This window comes from Marmota marmota, unplaced genomic scaffold (assembly GCF_001458135.2).
Source record: "Marmota marmota marmota unplaced genomic scaffold, marMar, whole genome shotgun sequence".
Taxonomy (NCBI): Eukaryota; Metazoa; Chordata; class Mammalia; order Rodentia; family Sciuridae; genus Marmota; species Marmota marmota.
In genome coordinates this window covers 2,639,284-2,666,269 of record NW_025999899.1, presented here as the reverse complement: position 1 = coordinate 2,666,269, position 26,986 = coordinate 2,639,284, and the positions used below count along the sequence as shown (strand labels likewise).

The 26,986-nt window shown below is 39.2% G+C and overlaps 1 protein-coding gene across 4 annotated transcripts in view; it reads right to left on the bottom strand.

The window, feature by feature from the left end:
- Zzef1 (zinc finger ZZ-type and EF-hand domain containing 1) overlaps window positions 1–26,986 on the bottom strand; it is a 116,108-nt gene that overhangs the window by 27,763 nt on the left and 61,359 nt on the right. For 3 of the 4 annotated variants that reach the window (XM_015505889.2, XM_048798398.1, XM_048798399.1), the window contains 14 exons: window positions 25,351–25,430; window positions 22,899–22,992; window positions 21,698–22,160; window positions 20,614–20,778; window positions 16,445–16,564; window positions 15,659–15,820; window positions 13,738–13,867; window positions 11,762–11,900; window positions 9,774–9,939; window positions 8,250–8,512; window positions 6,888–7,057; window positions 4,407–4,557; window positions 3,045–3,184; window positions 80–357 (listed from right to left, as the gene is read on the bottom strand). In XM_015505889.2, coding sequence (XP_015361375.1) covers window positions 80–357; window positions 3,045–3,184; window positions 4,407–4,557; window positions 6,888–7,057; window positions 8,250–8,512; window positions 9,774–9,939; window positions 11,762–11,900; window positions 13,738–13,867; window positions 15,659–15,820; window positions 16,445–16,564; window positions 20,614–20,778; window positions 21,698–22,160; window positions 22,899–22,992; window positions 25,351–25,430 — 2,521 coding nt within the window. The remainder of the gene's footprint in view (window positions 1–79; window positions 358–3,044; window positions 3,185–4,406; window positions 4,558–6,887; window positions 7,058–8,249; window positions 8,513–9,773; window positions 9,940–11,761; window positions 11,901–13,737; window positions 13,868–15,658; window positions 15,821–16,444; window positions 16,565–20,613; window positions 20,779–21,697; window positions 22,161–22,898; window positions 22,993–25,350; window positions 25,431–26,986) is intronic. The other variant, XM_048798397.1, reaches the window with a different exon arrangement.

The following is a 26,986-nucleotide window of genomic DNA, read 5'->3' as shown; positions in this document are numbered from 1 at the left end:
TCACCAGTCAGTCCTCTGACCTAAATGGACACCACAGTGAGTGGTGTGGGGGTGGCGGGTGAGTGAGAACCAAGGTTACCTGTCTAGACATACAGCTCCCAGGCTAAAGAGTAGGTGGGTGGTCTTCCAGCCATCTGGCACAATGGCACTGTCCCCTGCAGCAAACAGGTTGTGTTTGGCTGAGAGAACCTTGATCACTGCGGCATCTACCTCTGCTGGTAAAAGACGGACGATTAACTGGCCAAGAAGACCCAGGGTGAGGTGGTAGGTTTCATTCAGGTGGCCTGCATTGGAGATGACAACCTGAAACATGAGTGGGAGGACATGTTCCAGGTCTATCAGGGGAACTGTGGGACCCTGCCAAGAGAGGGGAGAGCTCTTCAGTAGAGGATCCACGCAACCAGACCAGCTAAACTCTTCATCCCCTTTGAGTATTATTCACAACTGGCCTAGTGCCAAAAGAATTATGCAATGGCTTTCATAAATGGCACGTGTATGATCAATTGCAAAATAAATATTCTTGAGTATCATCTTATGGTCCTACTTTCCAATTCCTTTACCCTAAAAAGTAAACTTAAATGTTTGGATGTTTTCCCCTCCTGATATGTCCATTGTAAAATAATTAAATAACTCAGAAATACACAAAAATTAATGCTTTCCATAATCTGCCCCTTCACCAATGTCCAGGAGATAACAGCTATTAACGGATTAATGAATAGCCTTTCAACCTTTTTCTAAGTACATTAACATGTAACACATGTAAAACAAATTAGCAATTTTAAAGTTATTTTTCTTTCTTTAAATACTGCCCATTAACTTACTTTGTTTCCAATTCTTCATTATAAATACCATTTAGATAAAGAGCCTGTGGTTTACAATGATAATTACAGGGATTGGAATGAATTTATGATTCATTCTCTCTCTCGCTAGGTTTATATACCAAGAGGGAGCACGGTGTGAGTTGTTATCTACAGTGTGATTCAAGAGGGCACTATGTGTATAATATGAAAACAAAGCACCGAAGAACAACAACAAAAAATGTTCTCAGAAATAAAAAATGATTCTCAAGAAGGCATGCCCTTGAAGGGGCAGCCTGTGGGGTTACTGGTGTCCAAGAATGAAGAAGGCATCTAGATAAGGACTGGGCTGGTGTGGGCTGCAGTCAGAGCCCAAGCATGGGGCAAAGAGTTTCCATATCAGGAACAGCAGAGTACAAATGGGTTGAGGAAGGCATTCCCAGGAATCACGCTCAAGAGTCAAGAGTTGAGCTCTGAATGGGGGCATCAGTGTGGCAGTGCAGCCTGAAGTGAGTGTCTGAGCACATGTGGAGGGGTGAGGGCGTCCATGTGGGGAGTTTAGCCTGGCATGCATTTTCATGAAGCCTAAGGAGAATGTTGTGCTGAGTAACAGCCTGCTGTGGGTGAGGGTGGCCTCAATGCAAGGGGGTACCCTGACATCAGGATAGCCCCAGGCACGGAAAGGAAGTATTCACCAGTAGAGGCACAGGGCAGAGTGTCAAGAGTCTAGAGGGAGACAAGGACACCTCTGAAAGAAGAAGAATGGCAGCTGGGAGGTTGATCAAATAAGTAATCATATAAATGATAATGGGATCTCGGATCTCACTGTTAAAGACAGGAGTTATAAAGACAAAAAAGGAAAAAACTAGAATGAACCTGTGGTTTATGATGATAACTGCAGGAATCAGTATGAATTTATTACTCATTCTTTATCCCTGTACATTTATATACCAAGAGGAACACATTGCTTTTCATGTCAGACACATGCCCCTGTGAACTGTGACTGATTCGTTAATCATTTTCAACTCTCAAGCAAAAATTATTGCTAAGTCTGAGCATCTCCCAGCAAACACTAAAAAAGGCCCTTGGATCAAAAGATCTGAGGACCAAATCTCTGGTACTGGGGACACCTCCTTTCCCCAAAACTCTGCAGACTTGAGAAATTCTGTTTCATCAATGTTCTGTCCAATTCCTCTCTGTTCAACCCCCCTCCCACAAAAAAAAGGAGACTCTTATAAAGATGTCAGTAATTCCTAAATTAATATGTAAATTCAATGAAAGTGCTAGCTGAATCCTTGGTAAAAAATTATTCTGAAGTTCAAAAAGAACTTCATTATGGGGCTGGGGCTGTAGCTTAGTGGCAGAATGCTTGCCTAGCACATGGAGGCACTGGGTTCAATCCTTAGCACTGCATAAAAAAATAAACAAATAAAATAAATGCATGCTGTCCATCTACAACTACAATTTTGTTTTAAAAAGAAAAATATGCAGAGTCCAGAAAATTATAAAAAATAATGAAGACATATCTGAACTGTCTAGACTCTTTGAAGACTTTGGGATTAAGTTATCAAAACAAACAACAAACAAAAAGGAGAGAAAAATCGATTAAAAGAGACTAATAAGTATGCCATGTAAATGCAATGCAATTCTTCAGTGGATTCTGATTTTTTTAAAAAAATGCTTGAAGGAATATTTTAGAAAAATCTGTATATAGCCTCTATATAAGATAAAACTACTCTATCAATGTTAAAATTTTAAAATATGATGATGACACTGTAGTTATATAGAAGATTGTCTTTTTAGGAGACACATGCTGAAGTGTCAGTGATCATTTCAAGTTATTTTCAAAACTTGGAAAAAAATATAAGCAATATGTAAATATGCAGAGATAAATTCACAACTAGTAAATCTATATAGATTTTCATTCATTCTTTCAAATTTTTCTTAGCTTAAAATTTTTCAAAATAAAATAATAGAAAAATGATTATAATAAAGCCAGTAAATTGTAATATATACTACACACACACACACACACACACACACACACATACACGTATAAACATACATACATACAAAATGTAGTGGGGACTCAATGAAGAAAATAATTTTAATTGAAAATTCCTCCCTCAGGGGTACACAGATGACTATTATTAACAGTCTGCTTCAGCATCTAGTATAACAACATTTTTTTTTTTTTTCTGAGTATGACATTACCCCCTTTACAAAGAAATGCTGCCTGTTTCTTACCGACTTTAGGGGAGGTAACATGGCTGCTAGTAATCCCAAAATCCTCTTCTGGGAACACTCAGCGAACACCTGCTCAGGGTTGGGAGTAACTGCCTTTTCCTCTATTGGCTCCTGAGGTGACACTTCTGAATTTTCAGCATCTGTGTTGTAAAATGCCAACTTTCAGATTTTGCCACATTCTATACATGCCAAGTAAATCACTGTGCTATCCTGTTCCAGAGTAATGCTGGAACTTTAAAAAACTATTGCTGAACACATTTTTAAGATGTCCTCTTCTCAAGGAAGCCTGCCTGCTCCCTATGGAATGGGCAGTTACCCTCTCACACCTCCCCATTCTTCTGACTCTGCTCTTAAATTAGATGCTAACATTTTATCATTTAACATTTCGTATTTATTGTCTGCCCTACTGATTTTTATCTCTTTCAGTATTGTACCCGGGCACCTAGAAATGTCTCTGGAGCATGGTAGGTAGTTGACAATACTTGCTGCCTATGAACCAGCATGCTGGTCCTCAGGGGAATCCAACTCCAGAGGACTTTGATGGCCTGGATGGATGTGGAGTGTCAGCCCCTTCTGAGAGCTGGTTCCATATATGAGGCAGAATGCCAGGTGCTCAGTCCCACCTCCACACAGAGGGCTGAAGGAACAGATCTGCCACGAGGGGCTGCAGTAAGAAGGAGGCTGAGGCTTGCTTCTGATCTCTTCAGCCACAGCATCATGCATGAATTCTCTAACAACCTGGCTCTCGCCTTGCCATTGCATTCCTTAGGCAGGCTGAGAAGCCTGGAATCCCTAGGCAAGCAGCTAAAGCCTTTGCAGAGGAACCCCACTGAAGAGGTCTCATTTTATCTTGTATCCCATATCTACACACCTGCCAAGAGGGACTTCTCCTCTATATTGTTCCGGGACTTTCCTACTTCAGGGTCTTTGCTCATGGTGTACTTTCTGCCCTGAATGTTGATCCCTACCACAGATCCTCATATATCAAGGTCCCTTATGACACTTACCTACATCTCTGTCTTAAGTTCTCCTAGGCTATGAGCTTCAGCAGGGAAGTGGGGGTGGAATGGGGAGGTGGGAGGGAGGGAGGCTCTGTGTGTCTCTCTGAGTCAGTCTCTGTTCTCCCCAGGGTCTAGCATAGTGCTTGGCACATGGGAGACACTCAATAAATACAGGAAATAAATAAGGTGGGAAAGCAGTCAAAGTGAATGAAAGGTGACTTTCAAAATGTTATCAGCCCTATCTGAACGGAATGGAGAAACACTGGTAGCTGAATAACATAAAATTGTGTAAAACCAACAAGCTCAGGCTAGAGTACATTTGAAGATGAAAGAGATAAGGTACTGGCCAGATATTCTTTACCTGGAAGTCCTGGAGGTATGTGAGCATCTGCAGGTACATTTGGAGTGTGGGTCTGGCCTGAATGATCCTTCATGAACAAGATACCTGCATTTGCCTTACTTCTCTGCTTGTAATCCAAAGGTCTGATTTCCTTGTCTGCAGCTCTCCTTCCCTAAAAACATGATGGTGTGTGTATAAGAACTAAGGTTTTTAATAACAAAAATTTATCCTATTTATAGTACAATTTTATCATTAGTTTTAATAAATTAAAAAACTTCTGAATTCATTATTAAAAATGCCACTCATTTTTTAAATACATCTATGATTCATTAAGATAGTAATCATTGTGTCACATTCCTCCAAACATCTTCCAAATGCCCCTGTTAGACCTTGTAGTCACATAAGCAATGGCTCTATTCCAGATCTTTAATACATTCTGTTTAGCCAGGTATGGAAAGTTCTTCCCTTGGGAAAAAGAAAAAGTTATCCATTTCCTTCTAGTATACCATGGTGACTATGTTTGATGTATGTGATGTATGTTCTTTTTCAATAGAAAAGCAAATTTTTATCATTAGGAAAAAAGTTTAGATTTCATATTATTATGAAAATATGACTATACCAAATCTAAAGCCTAGAAGCATGATACTGTTTCCATTCCACTGATGTAGACATTTTATTGATATAGAAATTGGTATTTGGAATGGTGGGGGGATGTAGCTCAGTACCACAGGGCAGTGGTGTTGGGGGAAGAGTTACTTCTGGGCATGTTGATGCACCTTTATAATTTCAGCAATTTGAGAGGTTCAGGCAGGAGGATAGCAAGTTTAAGGCCAGCCTCAGTAACTTAGCAAGACCCTAAGCAACTTAGCGAGACCCTGTCTCAAAATTTTTTTTAAAAAAGGGCTGGGGATGCATTTTAGTGGTAAAGTGCCCCTGGGTTGAATCCCCAGTACAAAACAAAACAAAAATTTAGAAATTAGCATTCTTAGGCTGTGGGACAGAGTTGTGGGCTATGTATCTATCAGTTTTCTATAAAATCTACTTTGTGTTAATACGGTAGGTGTTGATAAATCTATTGCATATACCACTTGGTCAGGGCTGGGAATATAGCTCATTTGGTAGAATGCTTGCCTTGCATGCACAAGGGCCTGGGTTTGATACCCAGCATTAAAAAAAAAAAAAAAAAATCACAACAGATATAATTTGAACAAACAAACCAGACACCATTTCTAAACCACATACTTGCACCCTCTTTAACACATTCTGGTATTAGTTGTTCTCTATTTTAACAAATGAACAAGCATACCTCTGTTGCCCTTTTGAGAATCTCATCTGGCAATGAGACTTGTTAAGGGGGCTCTTGCTGAAGCTGGGAAACTTCTGGGATTAGGAATCTGAGGGTGAGCTGCCCAACATGCAAGATGACAGCCCTCAGTCTGCATTTTCTGAGCAGGGGTCAGAAAATGAATGCGTGTGCATCAGGACCTTAGGGTCTTTCCCCCATTGTCACGCAGACTTATATGAGGTATCTAAGTGATGTGGGAGGACTTCAGTGTGTGGTAGAGGCAGCTCAGCTCTTAGTTTGGGAAATCCAAATTTGATTGCCTCTCTGCAGCCAAAGGTGAAGTGTCATGTAACACCAAACATACAGGGGAAGGTATGTCCTCTCCCAGTGGGAGCTAACTTATGCTTCCCCCTTTCTGGATACTGTTAGCTGACATCAGTCCTAACCTCCTGAGAATGGATACAGACCATTTTAAGAGACAACTGTGACTCTGAGAGGTACTTGCCTTACTGAAAGATCTCAATGTGCTCCCTGTACCACGTGCCACTGTGTGAAGACAATGTAATTCCAAAGTTCTGGTGAATGATTTTAATGTTTATCTTAAACATAATCTTTGTCTTAAAGGTCCTTACCTTAAATATTAAATAATAATTATTTTATATTCATCAGACAGTCCTTTTAAGTGTCACTATCACAGGTAATACCTGGACCCAGAAAGGCTTTTCTGTCTATGCAACTACATATAAACTTATGGTGTCTACTTGCTAAATAGTAAGATTTTGGTATCAACTATTTGTTGATTGAACATAAAAATACCTACACATATACAATGCTTACCAAGGACTAAGAACTTCTTTAGTTGCATATCTTGTTCAGTCATTAGGAAAACCACCAGGAGGCAGATAATAGGAATAGTTAACAATGACATGGAACTTACCATGCACACGTTCTAATCACTTACATATTATTTCAAAGTGTATAAGATAACTCCTCACAACAACCATATGTCATAGGTATTGCTATTATCATCCCCATTTTACAAATGAGAAAATGGAGGCAGAGATTGTAGTAATATGACCAAGATCTGACAGAGCAGGGATGTGAACCCAGCAGCCCGATCTAGCGAGGATCTGTACTTTTAACATTTTAGCTCTGCTTCATCATGTGAATGGCTCTCAGAGCTCAACTATGACTCTGCATAGAGAAGTGCTATTTACATTGCAGTGCACAAAAGAGCCTGCCTCTGCCGGCTCCTCAGCAGGCTGGACCACTTTCTTCTCTAGCTGTTCCTCTGATGTGCGGGTAGGTACACTAAGTGGGAGGGATTGGTTTTCTGGCGTAGAGTCACCATCTGGCAATATACCAAGAAGAGCGAGAGCTTTAAGACCTATAAGGGAAGAAAGAGAATAGTTAAAAGTTTAACAAAGATTATTTCATGCAAAAGACTCAAATCACTTATCACTGCATAGAAACAGATGGCTGAGGTCTACACAAACCAAAATCAGGAGAACTTAATAAAAACATCCCTGGCTATCTACATCTATTTAGTTCCTGACTTCAGAAGGTGAAAGTCTGGACATTTTATTATCAAGAAAACACAGAAGATACAACAGGATTGTCTGTTTCAAAAATTAAAAATATTATACTTTCATAGATGTGCCACTAACTAGATTTCTAAATTCCAATTGGCAGATAAAAACTTGCTCTGATGTAGGCTTGGGTTACAGCTCAGTGGTGGAGTGCTTGCCTCACATGTGTGAGGCACTGGGATTGATACTTAGCACCACATAAAAATAAATAAAATAAAGGTATTGTGTTCATCTACAACTGAAAAAAAAAAAACTTGTTCTGATGCACTGATATTACCCATTGCTATCTAATGTAGGTCTGATTCTCTAAAATAACCAGAATGGGGAGTTCATTATCAGAGAGAAATGTGAATTTCTCAGAAGTTAAACATTTTTCTTTTTTCTTTCTTTCTTTTTGGTGGGCATACCAAGGATTGAACTTAGGGGCATTCAACCACTGAGTCACATCCCCAGCCCTATTTTGTATTTATTTAGAGACAGGGTCTCACTGAGTTACTTAGTGCCTCACCTGTTGCTGAGGCTGGCTTTGAACTCGCAATCCTCCTGTCTCAGTCTCCCAAGCTGCTGAGATTACAGGCGTGTGCCACCGTGCCCAGCTAAATATTTACTTTATTCCTAACATCCTTGGTGAAGTCAGATCAACTATTTTACTTATAAATATCTCTCATCTAGAATAGTTACATGGAAATAGATTTGTACTTCATGTTAAAAATAATCTAGACTTCCTCATGAAATTTAGTAGATCAAAATACTAAATAATCCAATTACAGTTTAATAATTAGAGTTTTAATTATTAATACTTTCTTATATCTTCATGTAAATATTTTAGAGAAACTAAATGCCACTTGAATGCTATCATTTCTCTCAACTGAATCTGTGGACTTGAGTACCACACCAGGTGAGCCCCTCGTGTGGAATACTGGACTCTTCTACCTCTGGGTCGAGCAGTCTGAGGGTTGGTCCTGGTTTCTGGGCATGATGAATAGTCACCTTTCCCCTGGTGAGCCTTCATCAGACAGTCGCCGACAAGCTGCATGCACTGGCTCCGCAGGATGATGGCATTGCTGTGGGCCTGGGGGTCCAGTCTCTCCCCATCTACAACCTCTGTGCTGGCCAGGTGTGCACTATAGAGAGCCAGGGCGGCAAAGAGCAGCCAGGAGTAGTTGTGGATGTAAGGCTGGATGAGCCTCTGCCGGTCACTGATCCGAATGGTCACCATGGGGTGGGCTGTGATGCTGTGGGTAGGCAAATGGCTGCAAAGGCAAGACATATGTAAGGCCTATAGAGTTTATGAAGCTCCAAAGAGAGGCCCAGGGCATGTGTTTAGTTGCTTCTGGGATTAGTCACCTCTAGGCTGTAGTTATTCAAAGGTTAAAGACAAGAAAAATGAACAAACACAAACATAGAACATAACATTACATTACAGAATTTTGCAATTTTTTGGGTGGGATATCAGGGATTAAACCCAGTGGCACTTAAGCACTGAGCCACATCCCTAGCCCTTTTTTTTTTTTTTTTTTAGAGAGAGAAATTTTTTTTTAATATTTATTTTCGGCGGACACAACATCTTTGTTTGTATGTGGTGCTGAGGATTGAACCCGGGCCACCCGCATGCCAGGCGAGCGCACTACTGCTTGAGCCACATCCCCAGCCCCCTATTTTTTTTTTTTTTTTGGAGACAGGATTTTAGTAAATTGCAAAGGGCCTCTCTAAAATTGCTTCAAACCATGATCTTCCTGCCTCAGCTTCCTGAGCTGCTGGGATTACAGGCATGTGCCACCACACCTGGCTCAGGATTTCATAATCTTTAGAGAACTGCCTGTGGAAAACAGGCTAAGAAGTCCCTTTTGTGAATTTTGCAAGGCATGGTGTTTTGGTAATGTGAGAAAACACTTATAATCTTTAGACAAAGTATATGGGAAAGAAGTTATTTAAGGTCTCAAATTTGCTTCAAGATGTTTTTATAAAGAAAAAAAAAGAAATAAACTAAACACATATAACAAAATCTTCCTAATTGCTGAATCTGGGCAATGGGTATAGGAAAACTCACTGCACTATTTTAGGGTATGTTTGAAATTTTCTGTAATAAAAACCTTATTTAGCCTGGTGTGGTGGCACACTCCTGTAATCCCAGTAACTTGGGAGGCTGAGGCAGAGGATCATAAGTTCAAGGCCAGCTTCAGCAACTTGATGAGGCCCTCAGCAACCTGGCGGGGCCCTAAGCAATTTTCTAAGACTCTGTCTCAAACTGAAAAATAAAAAGGGTTGAGGATGTAGCTCATTGGTTCAGTGCCCCTGGAATTCAATCCCTAGTACCACAAAATAAAAGGAGGGCTGTGGGGTATAGTTCCATGGTAGAGCACTTGCCTAGCATGTGTGAGGCGCTGGGTTTGATCCCTAGTACCACTGAAAAAAAAAAGAAAAAAAGAAAAAGAAAACAATAAGAAGCCCTCTCTTTAAGTGAAGAAATAAATAAAGAAAAGGTTACATGGCTCTAAGTCACCTGAGACCTACCCATAGGAATATTTCTTTGCGGCATAGCATCCATAGCAAAGATCAAAGTCATCACACACATTGCAATTCATTCTCCGGCCTATAATCAAACCCTGGCAGTTGTCACAGGTAAATTCCATGTTGACCATTTCATGGTCATCTCCATGGCCCTCAGGCTTCACTCCACCTGGAGAAAAACAGGAGTATTAGGTGGATAGGGCACAGGGCTCCCAGAAGTTCTAACAAACCAATCTCAGTACTAGAATTGCTCCCAATTTACTGTTCAGGAAGGTAGGAGCTGCAGGCATCCTTTGGAGACCAGGACACTCTGCCCCAGTGGCTCTGAGCATGTGAATGACAATACCAGTACAGAATTGCTCAGCAATGTTGACCCTGCTTCTCCAGTGCCACAGTCTGATTAAATAAATTACCAATTCCCATCATGAATGTTGTTTGGCAGAATCAAATCTATGCCAATTTGTGAGCTGTCTCCCATGACTCTCCTCTGACAAATATGAAGAATCTGTAGGTATGTTCCTCAGCAAACACTAAGGAATGATCAAGTATTTGCTCTTACTTTTTCATTCTAGAACCACAGATGTAAACAGACTTCATAACCTCAGATCTAGAGAGTAGAGATTTAGATGACAGACGTGAAAAGTACTGGCTAGTCAGGTGTGGTGGTGCACGTCTGCAATCTCAGCTACCTGGGAGGCCTCAGCCTCTGAGGCAGAGGATAACAAGTTCCAGGCCAGCCTAAACAACTTAGCAAAACCCTGTGCCAAAAACCAAACACATTTTTAAAAGGGCTAGGGATATAGTTCAGCGGTAGAGTGCCCTAGGGTTCAATCCCCAGAACTTCAAAAAAAGGGAGATTGGTTGCTCTGCTCTCTTCCTATTCCAAGTCCAGCAGGACTCTAAGTCCTGATGTAGATTCTGCTTAATACTCCTCATATTTGACCACTTCTGTTCTCGCTGCCACCAACCAGGTTCAGGCTCTAATACTCTTGTAACCACTGACTTCTAAAGGATACTCTCACACAGACAGAACTGTTTTCTCTATATATCTCTGATCATGTTAATATTATGCTTAGTAAACCTTCCCTATTATCTGTAAACTATTCAAATTTCTTAGCCTGGTATCTTGGGGTCCCACCTGTCCTAATCTATCACTTGGTTGGACAGACACTCAAGTGTGTCCATCTAAACTCACTGCAGGCATTCACTCCTCTCCTCCTGGGCTTATTCTATCCTTGATGGTGACCCCATCTTTAGAATTTTCTTTGACTCATCTAGTTCTTTTCTTCAAAGACCAAGTCTCATTCTACTTCTTCCACAAGCCTTTCCTACAGCAACACCATGGCTACTTCTTAACTTTTCCAGAAGAAATCTATACTACTCAATGATAACTCAGCATATACACCCTTGTATTGGAATAGACATCTGTGGATACAGTCAGTCTCCTGGCTAGATTATAAATGTTTCCAGAACAGGAGCTGTATCTAACCATGTATACACAGAGCAGTCCAATGTTCACTTCTGTTGATATGCTTTGCCTCACTCAGTACCTATGAGTTAAAGATTTTTTGAAGGTTTTCTTTGTGTGTGTGATTTGCTATTTGTAAATACTGCATGATTCAGAAGCAAAAACTATTTCCTGAGGTCTGGGGATGTAGCTCAGTGGTAGAGCACTTGCCTAGCATCGATGTGCCCTGAATTCAATCCCTAGTACCACAAAGAAAAAAAAAAATTCCTGGAAACCCAACTAAACATATATCCATTGGTCCTGAGTATTTATTAAGTGCCCACCCAGCACAGTGGGAGATGAAAGGCTGTCATATAAGAGCAGTGGACCTGATCACTGAGCAGGGGAGACAGAGCCAGAGTCAGAGGATACCATGGGCAGTATATCTATTTAGTAAAAGGAGGGTTTTAAAAGATGGCCAGATCACAGAAAATAGGAATAATTATGACTGTTGAATATGACATACTTAGTCTTTGAAATTTACCTAGGAAGCAAGTTTTGCACAGATCCATGTCACTGCACTGTAGACACCGGTAGCGATGCCAGGGAGCAATCTCATCACACCCATCACAAGAGATGTCCACATTTAGCAGATCACAGTAGCGAGCAATAAACATGTGCATCTGTAAGGTGAAATAAACACAATTAACCATGAGACTTTCTAATGTGGCCACTATTCATTAACCAACTCATTCATTCAATAGGTACTCAAGATGACCCAGGCATTATACTAGGTGCTAGGATTTGAAGCTGAATAAACTAAGTGTCTAGTTGGGAAATCCTTTAAGCAAGCAGATGATGACCATCTGGGTGTGATATGTGCTTTCACATACAAATTTGGGAGGCTTACAGAACATAGAGAATGGCTATCAATGGGTATTAGGAGGGTTAAGGAAGGTTTTCCAAAGGAGATAAATTCCTCAGTTGAGACCTAAGGGAGAAAGAGGTACTAGCTGGGAGCGGGTAAATGTGGTTAGACATATCAGATAAAAGTAAAAGATATAGAAAGTTCTACAGGAAGCAAAAGACGGCAAGACAAGGGTTTATGAAATTGGCAATAACCCTTTATGTAGAATATAGAGAAGGCGGGGGAATAACCAGATGAAGTTGAAAAGGTTAAACCACAAGGAACTTGAATGCTAGCCTAAGGAGCTACTGACTGTTTTTAAGTAGGAGAGTAATGGAATTAGATTTGAATGTTCTGAAAGTTCCCCTGATCGCTGAGTAAAACAAGGGATTGAAGAGGGCAAGACGAAAGCCAGGGAAAATGATGACAACAGAAGCTGTTCAAATGGACAGGTAATATGGCCTGGAACTGAGCAAGAAGTTGGGTAGGGGAAGGTGAGCAGACTTGAGAGGTATTCAAGAGGCAGAAGTGAGAACCTTGGTGACTAACTTGATGTGGGGTTCAATGAAAGGGAACGGCCAAGAATAGCATCCAAATATTTAGTTTGGGTTTTTGGCTGGATATTGGTAGTGTTCACAGACACAGGAAACACTGCAAAAGGTGCTTTTTTTTTTAAGTGCTAAGAAACAAACTTTTGGCCAAATTATATTGTTATATTGTGTGCCTACACCAATATGTAACAACAAATCCCATCAATATGTACAACTACAATGCACCAACAACAAAAAAATGAGGAAATTAAAAAAAAAAAAACTTTAGGGAGATAGTAAAGGCACTGTTTCATAAGCAAGCAGATTGTTTACTGGAAATATTTGGAGGCTATAGTACAGTTTATCTTTAGGGCCTAGAAATGAAGGAACTAAATATGTAAGTCACATATAGTAGTAGATATGTAGTAGCAGAGGAAATATGCCCATCATTTGAGAAATACAGAATGGCTCCAAATAAGGTATTAACATAAAAGAGAGAAAAAGTCACAAGGCTCAATTGTGGGCCCAGAGAAAAATTCCAAGCACCGCAGAAGTGCCACATGAGCAAAGTGGTCAGTACAAGTAGGCACTCAAGCATAAAATACGAATGACTCTGAGGCAGCAGAAGCCTGGCACCTGTGGTAGCAACAAAGTTAACACCTAATGTGGAGATGGATGGATAGGCCACCTGAACCAGGTGCCTTACTCATCTGCATCATGCAGTTCTGACTGCAGTATACAGATGGCTGCTTCCTCACTCATCAGACAACCCTCCCTGGTGCTTGCCTCCATGAAGAAAATGTGCTGCCCAAGGCCACAAGAACCCAGGTCCTGTAACAATTCTATTTCTCACTGTAAATTAACGAATTGATACCTAACACAGTACATCAGCCTTGTAAGACACTCTTTTTTGAGTCTAGTTCTGTGGGAGGGGGCCACTGACAGTCACATCAGCATGCAGAGCCTCTCAGGTTAATACCAGATGTGAAGGTCCAGAATGCCCTCTCAGGAGAAATCCTGCCAGCAGGCCCAAAGCACACCCTCCTCTCCAAACTCCAGATCACTCTAATTGGGAGGTCTTACTTTCCTCTGCTTCTCTGGATCCTCCTGGGCTATTTTTTCATACCAGGCCTCAAACATGCCATCCTGACACTCATCCATCCACTCTGAGTTCTGCTTGGCATCAGCAAGCTCATCTTCTTCACTCCACTGGCTAAAAGGAGGGCAAAAAGAGAAAAAAAAAAGCATAAAAAAACAAACAACAACAACAAAAAACCGAGATGGGGGGAGGGAGAGGAAGGGAGGAGAGAAGAAGAAGAGGGAGCATGCATCTCTGGATATCCAAGGAAAGCGCTAGTTAGCAGACTCCATGACTTATGGGTCTAATAGAGTGGGCAATTTTAAACATTTTAAGAGAAAAGTCAATTACTTTTAAAAACTGCAGGGTTTGTCTACTATTTGCTAGATATATGCTAATAAAAATGGAGAAGCCCCTTTCAGAGTAGATTACCCTGGGTGAGGTGAACCAATCATGTGCCAGGCTCTTGGGCCAAAACAGTGATTAAAAAAAAAAAAAAAAAAAAAAAGTTCTATACAGACATGCTTAGAACATCCTAGTGGAATCAGCACAAAAAGGGAGTCAGGACATATGACTTCGGCTCCACCACTAGCTGCTACAAAGCCTTGATACATTCGAGTAGGCCCTCTGTATCTGTGGGTTCTATAGCCCAGAGTTCCATGTCCCTAGATTCAACCATCATTGAATCAAAAATTAGAAAAAAAAAAATTGTGTCTGTTCTGAATCAGTTTTTTCTTGTCATTATTCCCTAAACAATGTGTAACATCGTGTAACAATGTATAAATAGCTATAGCAATGTAATAGCTATTTAACTTAATAGCTATTTAGGTATCATTTATATTATATTGGATATTATAAGTAATTTAGAAATAATTCGAAGTATATGGGAGGATGTGGGTAGTTTATATTTTATATAAGGGACTTGGGTATCTGCAAATTTTGTTATTGGTGAGGGGTCCTGGAACCAATCTCTTAAGGATACTGAGGAAGACTGTATTTTGCCCTTGTCCTGTCTCCTCATTTTAAATAAAGGATTTCAGGTAGATAATCTCATGGGCAGGTTCCTTTTAGATTCAAAACTATAAATTTCCATCATTTCAGTTTACAGTTTGTTTTAGCAACAAGTATTTTAAACACAAAATGATTTGCTTGATAGCAAATGCAAAATGTTCCAACCAACAAATAAATATACATTCATTCACGTATCCCACCAAAATGATTTTAGGTCTATTCTTCATAGCTTTGGGCTAGTACCAGGAAGGACTGGTGTGAGGGGTGTGACCTACCCCTAAAGACTGTATCACGTAGATGCAGACAAAGCTTGAAATAATGGCAGACTGACAGAAGATGAAACTGCATGTTGATGCCCACCCAGCATTGTGTTCCCTCTCTCTGCCCTCATTGCTCTCTGGCAGCAGATCAAGGCTGTGTCTTCTTTTCTCAGAATATCTCTCCTGAGAGTAAAAATTGCCTCACTGATTTATTTCTTCCTCATTCTCCCCTCTTGAAGCCTGCTCCCTCCAACTCTATTTTCTTCTTTCTTTTTACACACACAAGTAGATAATGGTAAGTGTACCTGGACTTTGAAGAGACATTCGTCAAAAATGGAATGAAAAAAAAAACAAAAAAACTTGCAAATTATTTTTTCTTATAAGGTAAGTCCTTATATAAGTCTCTATATTTATTAGAATATAGTGGCTAATATAGAGGCTGATTGTGTTATCATCTTATCTCTAAAGATGAGGAAACTGAGGCACAGAGGGATTAAATAACTTGCCCACAGTCACCCAGCCAGTGTGTGGCAAAGCCCAGGATCTATATTACACAGACTCTTGCTTTGGAGCCCATGCCCTTCACCCTTATGCTATGATCCCTGTATCTTATCATCTACTTTAGGAATTGCGGAATACAAGACCGTGTTCTTACCTGATCACACTGTCATGGACACTTATATTTTCCTGTGACATTTTCATGAGGAGATCTGGTAACTGAATGTCAACGAAGAAGGCAAGGTCACTGGGTTCCCAGCCCATATCCAACAGATGAAGCAGGGCTGTCTGAACACAGGATAAGGCAGGCAGCAGGGATCTAAGGGGGAGGCCACAAAAGTGACAGTTAACAGAGCTGTCCATAACCAACATAACGACAACAGGGGCAATGCAAGTCAGTATCTTATCTGTAATAGGAAAGCAGAAACACTCATATTCCATACAAACGTCTTCCAAAGATTAAGCAAAAGAAGACTGAAAGGTGTAAGGTAAGTTCTCCATTCTGCCAGGACTACTACAGGGCCTTCTTTACAGTAGAGGCTGAGCAGTAAAGGTCAGCAAATTGGGCCACCCCAAACTAGCTAAAGTTATGCAATTTAGATTTACAGAAGAGACATATGACTTAAGGTTTATATCTAAACCACTTAGTAAGGAGGATACTGAAAAATAGTTTTATACTCAAGTTTTAAAACTACAAATAATACATCAAAAACTAAAAATAATAGGTTATAAAACTCCTAGATAAAACAAAACTCATACTTAATGTACATATCAAACAGAAAAAAGACTAGCAAAAAATATACTAATAAATTAACATTAATGAATAGTTCTAAATGATAAGATTAGAGGCTATTTTTATCTTATCCTTTCTTTTCAACTTATTTTCAACTTTGCAGAAAAAAATACATTTTTTTCCTCTAGAAGTTAAAAAGTCATCCAGTACCTGTCATTTATGCTATTAAATCCTTTAATTGCTTTGACCAAAAACATAACAAGTTGATAGTAAGTGTCTCGAATTTCTTTGTGTAGATCAGCACCACAGCCTTCCAAGTGTCCAAAGTAACTAGAAAGAAAGGAAACCATGGACTTAATTGCCAAGACAGCTTTTATTTAATAATCCTATTCCTTACATGAAAGAGCCCAGAAGCAGCAAGCTGAACAAAGTGGTGCTGAAACTTAAATGATAACAGGAGTAATAATTTTAGAAAGTAATGGAGAAAACAGCAAGTGAGTCAAATTGACCAGGTCAAGAGCTACCTCACAGAAGTTTGGAGATGATTAACTATTCATCTTTCTTTTATTTTATTAATAAAAAAACCATGCCTCCCCCCCACTCCTTGAGTGCCAGATACTTTGTTAAGTATTTTTCACAAATTATCTCATTTAATAATCTCCACATAATCATGCCCACCCTTCTGCCTCCCTTGATGACTTTAGTACTAAGGTCACTGGCTTTTCTACCTTCATCCTTTTTATCTTAGTGACTTCAACATCCCTAGGAGTGATACCACTATTCCTTTTTCTCTCAAACTCTCTGCCACCTTCATTGCCAAGGATCTTCTCTTCCATGCCCTTAGCCATCCCAAGTTGATGGTCATTTCCTTGACACTGTCATCAAATGATGGCTGACTTCAGAGCATGCAACTCTGCCTACAACCTCTCATCCTGCTGTCTTACTGTGGACTCTCACACAATCTCTTCTTCAATTCCAAATGAGCCCTGGCCCATGCCAACTCTCTGGCTTCCTTCCACTTCCATCTGCTTGCTGAGAAATTTTATACTTGTATCAAAACTGCTGTATGTAGCTAGGTCACATAAACAAGTGGACCAGTGTCACTTTAAATTCATGACTGTAATTCTCAAATAAGCACTTAGAAATATTATAAGGCAGTCTCATAGACTGATTTTCTCAATTTTCATATCATCTAGAACCTTCTTGCTTCTCCTTAAACAGCCTTCTCAACCCTCCATTTTTTGATGACTATCCTCACATTTTACTTTAAAAAAACATAAGTGATCAAAGGAAATCCCTCATCTTTGTACCACCAATTTAGCAACCAACTTGCATCTGCACTGAACTGTCTGTCTATCCTGTTTCTTTCTGCTATCACAAAGCTACCCTGATTCTGTGCAAAGCCAAATTCAACTCCACAGCTGCTACTGCAGACTATCCCCACTTCCCCTACATTGGCTTCCCCTCCTGCTGATTCATTCCCATCAATATTCAAAAGCATTCTAACACCTCAGTGGCGATGCTGGGAGTGTAGCTCATGGTAGAGCATGTGCTCAATCCCCAGCACCACAAAAAATCAAAACAAAATAAAATCCTTAGTTGTCCCACATCCCCCCTTCTCTGCTCCCTTCTAAGTTCAAAATTTTTGAACTAATTGTCTTTAGTCTGTTTTTGCTCATATCACCCCCATTCTCTTTCAATCCAGTCCAACTGGGCTTTCAGCCCCCTGGGTCCACCAGGATTTTTGCCAAATACAGTGTGTTTTTATCTCACTTCTTGCACCAGCATTTGACACAGCTGACCATTCTTTCTTTTCTTTCTTTCTTTTTTAATGTCAATGGACCTTTATTTTTAAAATTTATTTATTTATATGCAGTGCTGAGAATCAAACCCAGTGCCTCAACACATGCTAGGCAAGAGCTCTACCACTAAGCTACAACCTCAGCCCTACAGTTGACCATTCTTGTCTTTGGAGAAACATTCTTCTCTTGGCATCTATGGCACCACCATCCCTAAGTTTCTAATATATCTCAAGGGCCCTTTTGATAACATTAGCTGCCTCCTCTTCCTCTGTTTGATTTCTAAATAAAGATTCCTATATAAAGGCTCAATCCTGGGCTCCTTATTGTCTTTCTCTGCCCTCTTTCTAGGTCTCATCTGGTCTCTTGGTTTTAAAAACCATCTATAGCGGATGACAATTGAATTCTATCCCTCATCCTGACTTTTTTCCAGGACTTCTGACTCTAATCTCGGTCTTCCCGATATCATCTGGATATCAAAGAAGTGGTTCAAACAACATGGTCAAAACAAAACTTTTTATTCTTGCCCTATCCATTTCTTTCATATTCTCTTCCTCTGTAAAATACATCACCATGCACCTGGTTGCTCCGGGAGAAATCCTAAGAGTTTCTTTTCCCGTGATTCCTACCTTTCATTCACCCTTTCTGTCTAACCTACAGATAAGTCTGACAATTCCACCTCCAAAATCTATCCTGAAGGTCGTCCTTTTTCTCTATTTCTAGCAGCACTCCATAGTTCAAACCATCACCATTCCTTGTCTGCTTAGGACACAATAGTGTCATATAATAACTACTATTATCCTAACTGCTTTTCTTATTTCCACTCTTTTCACACAGTGGCTAGAGGTATCTTTTATAAATCAAAGTGTGCTTCTCCTGGGCTTCAAAATCTTCAATGGTTTTTTCCATCTATAACTCAGTATAAAATTCACACATCTTGGTGTGATCAGAGTCCTGCCTAACTTTCTGACCTTGCCTTATGCCATTTCCCCTTTCACTCAGCCATGCTGTTATGTGGATTAATTCCTAGAACCTTTGTACTGTTCCTTCTACATCTTTCTCCTGACCTCAGCTGGTGAATCATCTTTTGGTTTACATGTCGTTTCCTCAGTCTGCTTTAACCTGACTACCCAAAGTGTGTAACTCTGTATTAAATCACCACATAGCAATATCACTATCTGATTCTTTATTTTTGTTTTCAATCCTCCTGGTCCTGGGGATTGAACTCAGGGCCTCACACATGCTAAGCAAATGCTCCACCACTGAACTATATTCCCAGATCATTCTATTATTATTATTATTATTATTATTATTTTGGTACCAGGGATTGAACCCAGGGGTGCTTAACCATTGAGCTACACCTCCAGCCTTTTTTTTATATATTTTTTTAAAAAAATTTTTAAAGATTTTTTTAAATATGGACACAATATCTTTATTTATTTTTATGTGGTGCTGAGGATCGAACCCAGCACCTTGCATGTGCTAGGCGGCTGAGCCCTCTACCGCTGAGCCACAATCCCAGCCCCCTTTTTTTTAAAAAAAATTTTAATATTTATTTTTTAGTTGTAGTTGAACACAATACCTTTATTTTATTTATTTATTTTTATGTGGTGCTGAGGATTGAATCCAGGGCCTCGCACATGCTAGGTGAGCATTCTACCGCTGAGCCACAACCCCAGTCCTCTTTTTTTATATTTTATTTAGAAACAGAGTTTTATTGAGTTGCTTAGTGCCTCGCTAAGTTGCTTAGGCTGGCTAGAACTTGCTGCCTCAGCCTCCCATGCTGCTGGGATTACAGGCGTGCGCCACTGCACCTGGCTCTTTTATTTTATTTTGAGAAAGAGACTCTTGTGAAGTTGCTCAAGCTGGCATCAAACTTATAATCCTTCTGCATCAGACTCTTGAGTAGCTGGGATTACAGGTGAGTGCCACTGTACCTGGCATTTATATATATACATATATATTTAGTTATAATTGGAAACAATACCTTAATTTTATTTATTGTTTTTATGTGGTGCTAAGGATCGAACCCAGTGCCTTGCACATGCTAGGTGAGCACTCTATTGCTGAACCACAACCCCAGCGCCCCTGGCATGATATTTACTTATGTATTTATTTTAAAATGCTCTCTCTTGCTCTTTAGTAGAGAATAGGCTCCATTAGAACCTTGTCTGCCTTGCCCATTATTATATACAATGTTTAGAGGGGTAGACACTCAAAAAATTATTTATCAAGCAAAGGCTAGAACCACCTTGAGAGATAGGTTAATATCATTACTGTAAATGAGCATTACATTTAGCTCAAAGCTGCCAGGGGCTGAATGACAGTATGGATACATAAGGAATACAATTCTGACTCTAATAAAATAAAGGTGGTAAGTCATCAGGAAGATTGAACATGTTCCTGGTACTTTCTAAAATGATATAACCCATTTTTCCTTAGAATGAGAAAATAAATTCAGCAAAAATATAACTTAAGACTCCTAAATAGAAATGACAGTTATTCATTAGAGAAGACAATTAGGACTTCTTTACAATGACCGCTGCTTGGTCTCCTTGCAGATTCAGCATTTGTACTTACTTGGTAAAATCTTTCTGACAGGTCAGGAGTTCCAACAGGAAAAGTATATATGGTGGATGGAAGCAGTGAGGCTGCCCAAGAGACTCTGTACAGTATTGAATTATCCTCAGGACTTCCAGGGTGCTCTGGGCTTGGGCTTTCCTCAAGGAAAGAACCTTTACAACACTAGAGAAAGAATTCAAGTCAGGAATGCCCAGAAAACTCCTGAACTGGGGTGGAAAGAAAATGTATCCCCCACCCAAGTTCTGAAGCCATTTGAATGAAAAGGAGAGACTATTGTGAGGATTAGAAATAACATGCATGAACAGTATCAATATCTGTTTGCTATGTTAGGTCATCACTCAGCATTACAAATTAGTACACATTAACTGCAGAAACCCAACAACTCTATTTTTTTAGTACCAAGGATTAAATTCCGGGGCACTCAACCACTGAGTCATATCTCCAGCCCTATTTTGTACTTTATTTAGAGACAGGGTCTCATTGAGTTGCTTAGAGTGTCACCACTGCTGAGGCTGACTTTTGAACTTGTGATCCTCCTGCCTCAGCCTTCCGAACAGCTGGAATTACAGGTGAGCGCCACCATGCTCAGCCCAACAACTTACTTTTAAAATTAAATAATTCAAAAGGAACTCTAACGTCTTTACTTCCCTGAAGAGACAAAGCTTTCATTCTTAGCATAAGAAATTCCTCACTAACTTCAAACCCATCATACTTTCAAAGAGGTAGGTCTATGGCAAGTAATTTTGTCAGAAAACATTAAATTCTAAATTTCCCCCAGGGTTAAAATAAGACAAAATTTTAAGTGGCAGCTACCAAAAGAAATGCTTCGTCTTTTTTTTTTTTTAAATCCTAATGATACATTGCTGGGCTACATTTTACAAATAGTATAATGTCCAAGTTTTAAGTGAAAAAAAAAATACTCATAAAGAAAAAAATTAAAAATTTTTCTTGAATATTCAAAATAAGACTTGGTTTATCCTAAATATTATCTGTTCTTTTTAACATGAACTTTAAGCCTTTGACTATTCTGGGTACCTGTGTCTTGAAAAGACAGACTACTAGGAAGGAATGATTGGCTCACCTCTCATGAGAGACTGACTGATCTTTAATGAAGTCCATGACATCCTTTAAAACTGGGTATTTCTCTTTCACTGTGGGCACTGGTCTGGCCTCCTCCATGGATCTGAAGGAGAGCAGCCGGAGTCGCCCTCGAGTGAAGGGGGGCCGCCGGGTAGGTGTGGAAGGTGATGAGGGCTCTTCAGCTGTAGAAGGTTCTGCAGTGGGAGGGCCACTGCTGGGTGGCAACTTTGGTGGGATCTCCAAGCCAGGACTCTTGTCTCCTACAGTTGGGGCTGCTGTTTCAGTGGGTGACGCTGAGGCTTGGAAATGCTCTTCGACCACAGAGCTTGTCCTCTGGCGCCTGTCAAGTGGCTGGAGATGATCAGTTTCATCAGCAGTCACCACCTTGTCACTGCTTTCTTTTGAACTTTTAGCCATGGGCAAAAATTTTAGTAATAGAAGACTTTTCTGAATACACTCTTTTGCTAAATGAAACAAATAAAACAAGAATGGTAATGAACAAAAAATTAAAATTAAATATATTGCCTACTTTCAGAGAGAAAATAATCTATTTAAACTTTCTGATGTAGGGCAAGAAATACCTTCGTTAATACTGTGATATACACATGTACTGATGGAATAGAAACAAATTTTATCTCCTTATATAAAACCAAGATCTTTCCAGGACTATATTGGAATAGTTTCATGGTGAACATTTCAAACATATAGAGAACAGTGTAAGAAACTCTCAATATATCTATTATCCAGCTTTAGTAACTATTAACTCATAGCCAATCTTGTTTCCCCCACCCCCACTGGCTCCCATTCCCTGAATTATTTCCATGTACATCCTAGGGATCAGACTTTTTCACCTGTAAAAACTTCAGCATATTTGTTTTGTGCATATACAGTACTAGGGGTGGAACTCAGGGCCCTGCATGCTAGGCAATGTTTCATTTTCATACAGGGTCTCACAAAGTTGCTGAGGCTGACAAGGCAAGTAATCAGAAAGATGTTCCACTTTAGAGCATGTCAATAAATACTTATTCCTCTCTGGCATTTTCTCCATTAGTGACAAGTATTAGGAAACAACATTTAGCAACTTTATTACTTTTGGTCTACGTGGCCTCAACTAGCGTAACCCGAAGGTAGGGTGCTGGTTCTCAAAGTTCTGAAAAGAAAACTGAAGGTCGGATGACCACAGCTGGCAGTGGCACACTCACCCAGGCTCTCTGGATTTGCCTCAGTCGCTTCCAAACTGTGTTTTTCTTCTGCCTCGCTCCCCAGGCTCATCAGGGACTTCTGCTTCATCTCTAACTGGGGAGAGGATTTGAGCCACATAATTAAGCTGTCCAGATAGGGTGTCAAGGGCAGTTACACTGAAGTACTTCAAAGGCACACAGCATTGAAGAGCACAGAGGACTTTACAGCTGTTAATCAGCTGCTGAGGACACAGGGCTGAGCTGTTTTTGTATGTTCTGAAAGTCTTCCAGGCTTTGAAATTGTCTAAAGGTATATCTGCCAAACTACCTTCTTTTCAAGTATGTGTTATTTAGGAGGATTTTATATACATGACTTTATTAGTTAAAAAAATCTAAAACATTAGTATAGGACATGCCTATAGTTAAAGCTTACTAGTACAAAGAAGCTGAGGTCTAGAGAAATTAAGGGTCAAGCTTGGACCAAAAAAATTTCATTTTTGAGATGGGCTCTCACTATATTGCCCAGGCTAACTTCAAATCCTTGGACTCAACTGATCCTCCTGCCCCAGCCTCCTGAGTAGCTGGGATTACAAGTGTATGCCACCACATCTGACTTAGACAAAATTTGATCCATTCTATCTTGAATGAGAAGAAACCCCTAAGTGCTGCTGAGACTTCTAGGTAGAGAATGGTGATTTTAGTTATAGTCCAGGCAATGGTCACACCATGAGCCACAATGCTGAAAGCTAAGGTAGAAGGCCATGTGTGATGTATGAGGTGTCAAGGTACCAAAGAGAAGGTTGATATGTTGTTCAACTATGGACAGTCTGTTCTACGCTAACCCAGGAGCATAACCTACAATGTGCCTTGTCAATTGCCAAATCCTTTTTACATAAATTGTCCATGGTGTCTGACTTTCCTAAATACTTCTTTCTTTAAACTTTACTATATTGCCTTGGTTTCTCTGTCAGCATACTCTTCTGAATCTCTTCCCACCATTCTGAAAACAATGCCTTTTAGTTTCTTATGTCAGATTCTGTTCACTTTGGTTTCTATCTATTCAGGATATATTGGGCACTAACCAATGTTCTAGTCACTGTGTATTCTGTCCAAGGCTGTCTGTTCCTAGATAAATTCATATTTAAAAACAAAACAAAATAAAGAACTTATTACAAATTATTTAAAGTTTTCTTTATCTCTGCCTTGACATTTCTGTGAAGCATCATCCATTTAGGTTCTTTAATGAACTCTCCAGGTAGATGTCTTAGATAACCTAGATGTTTTTACACTCAACAGGTTCTAAACTGAACTTACCTCCTCACTCTCAGATCTAAGACTAATGCTTGGTCAACACTTCTATCATCCACCAAATCACCACCAGAAACCTGGGACTACTCTAAATTCCTTCTTCCTGTTCACCACTCACATCAATCACAAAGCCCTGTGGATTTTATCTCCTCAGTTGCAAAAGCCATCCTCATCTAATTACTGCAATTAAGTCTTCTGCTTTCAATTTCATTATCTATCCTCTACTCAAAGAATTTTTTTTCTCAATTACAACATAATATTTAAGATGCATGCAAATATGTAAGGAATAATAACACTAATATATAGGTACTCATCTCCATGCCTAAGAAATAAAAACAATTTAGTGTTTATCTTTTTTATGAATTTATAAAAAGTTTTAACTACATACTTATAGGTGTAACACACAGATTTGGTTTGAATTAGGATCTTACAAGGATTTCCACACTTCTGCATTCTTTTGCAATTTGCTTTTTTGTTCATCAAGTCTGTGAGAGTTATCCATGGTGATACATGTGGCTCTTTTCATTCACTTTCATTGTAATATAATATTACATCATTATATAATATTATAATGTAGTATTTTGTAATAATATAATATTCAGTATATCTTGTCACTTTTTCCTACTGATGGACAGCTGGTTCTTCCATGTTACTGCTGTTACACAATGCTACAGAACCATTTTTCTAAGATGCAGACCCGAGGCCTCTCCCCTGCCTAAAACTGTCAATGGATGCTGAGTATATAAAGCAATCCTTTTCCTTCTGGTCTAAGATCTATGGAGTAGCCTCTAGGGTTACTAAAAGATGTAAAGAGGGCTCAACTAAACCCCATTTACTCAATATTTTCAACAATCACCAAATTACGATTTCTTTTTTTCCCTCCACATTTTTTATTGGTGCATTATTGTTGTACGTAGTGGTGGGATTTGTTGTTAAATATTGGCATATGTATACAATATAACAATATAATTTGGCCAATATCCTGCCCCATAAATTATGATTTCAAGGGTTCTAAATTATTTTATTTATATTCATATAGCCGAACTTTAGTTTAAAAAAATTCCTCAAATTATATTCTTGAGAAAAGGCCTACTTACTTATTGCCATGATATCACGGTAGGAAAACCTAAAATATATCAAAATCTCATGGGAAGGAAAATCTTACCATCCATATTCGAATCCCATCCGCCAAAGAATACACCTGTGCAAACTCTTCACTCAGGGCTACCTTGCCCCGGCTGTTTACTAAGGAAGGAGGAGAGACAAAGTGATTACATTCAGTTTACTCAATTCACTACTGTAGCTTTAAACACAAAATATTTTCTGAACCTTTTAAAATACAGAAGAAGTCCTCCTGACACTCATGCATTAGGGGTGGTAAGAGAGACTTGAGGGGAAAAATCATCGATTAAGCCACAAATACTTGGATGGGTTCTCTGTGTTATTTCAAACTAACTTCGTACAAACTAATAATTTTTGAAATAGAAATACTACTCAAAGTGAATAAAATATAAAAAAAATACCTAAAGTAAAATCTTTAAAATATCAGGTCAGGGGAGTAACTCGGTGGTGGAATGCTTGCTTATCATGTGCAAAGTACTGGGTTCAATCTCACTCCAGTAAGATTGGCAGCCATTAGGAAGTCAAACNAAAAAAAAAGTACTGGGTTCAATCCCTAGCATCCTAAAACATTAAAAATTAAAACTGAGGAAAGCCAGTCATAATAGTGTAAACCTGTAGTCCCAGCTATTCATGAGGAAGATCACTTGAGCCAGTGAGTTCCAAACTAGGCCAGGCAACAGTGAGACACTGTCTCAAAAATAAAAACAAAACAAAAACTGAGTAAAAAAATAATTACTGGGCTGGGGTTGTTGTTCAGTGATAGAACACTTGCCTAGCATGTGTGAGGCACTGGGTTTGCTCCTGATCACCACATAAAAATAAGTGAGTAAATATATAAAGGTATTGTATCCATCTACAACTAAAAATAATAATAATAATAATAAAAAAATAATTTAATTTTTAAAATTATTATTGAGATATCAATCAATCAATAACATGGATGGACATATACAAACATAAAACACCTAGATAAAAGGTCAGTTTCAGTTTAATATATAGAAAAAAGTTAATAGAGGTGTTTTCTAAATAGTGAGATTGTAGTTCATAATTTTTTTTTTTTTTTTCAGAAGTAGAAATTGAACCTGGAGATTGAACCCAGGGGTACTCTAACAAGGAGATTCATCCCTAGTCCTCTTATGGTTTATTTTCAGAACGAGTCTCACTAAGTTGCTGAAGCTGGCTTTGAATTTGCGATCCTTTTGCCGTACCCTCCTAAGTCACTAGGATTACAGGTGTGTGGCACTGTGTACAACAAGTTCATAATTATTTTAAACGTTTCTAGACTTTTTCAGTCTCTACATGAGTATTTTTTTTATAATTTGAAAAAAAAAATTTTTTAAAGACCTAAGAGGCCTGTCCCTCTCATAAAGCAAAATACAATACAATAAAACAGTATGAAGCTTTCTGTTGCATCCATGTTCAATACAATAAACATTTTATGAAGCCCTAGCATGTGCTGGGTTCTACATTAGGCACTGTGAATACAATGCTGAGAAAAAGACATGGTCACTGACCTCATGCAGTGTATGTTCAAGTTGAAAAACTCCTCTCTTACATTTCTAACCCAATTTTTAGACAAAAAGCATTCTCAATGTAGCTCAGTTTTAAAGAACTCACGAATAGTCTTTATTATGATATCTATATCATAAAGGCAGATGCACAAAGAACTGAATGGGCCA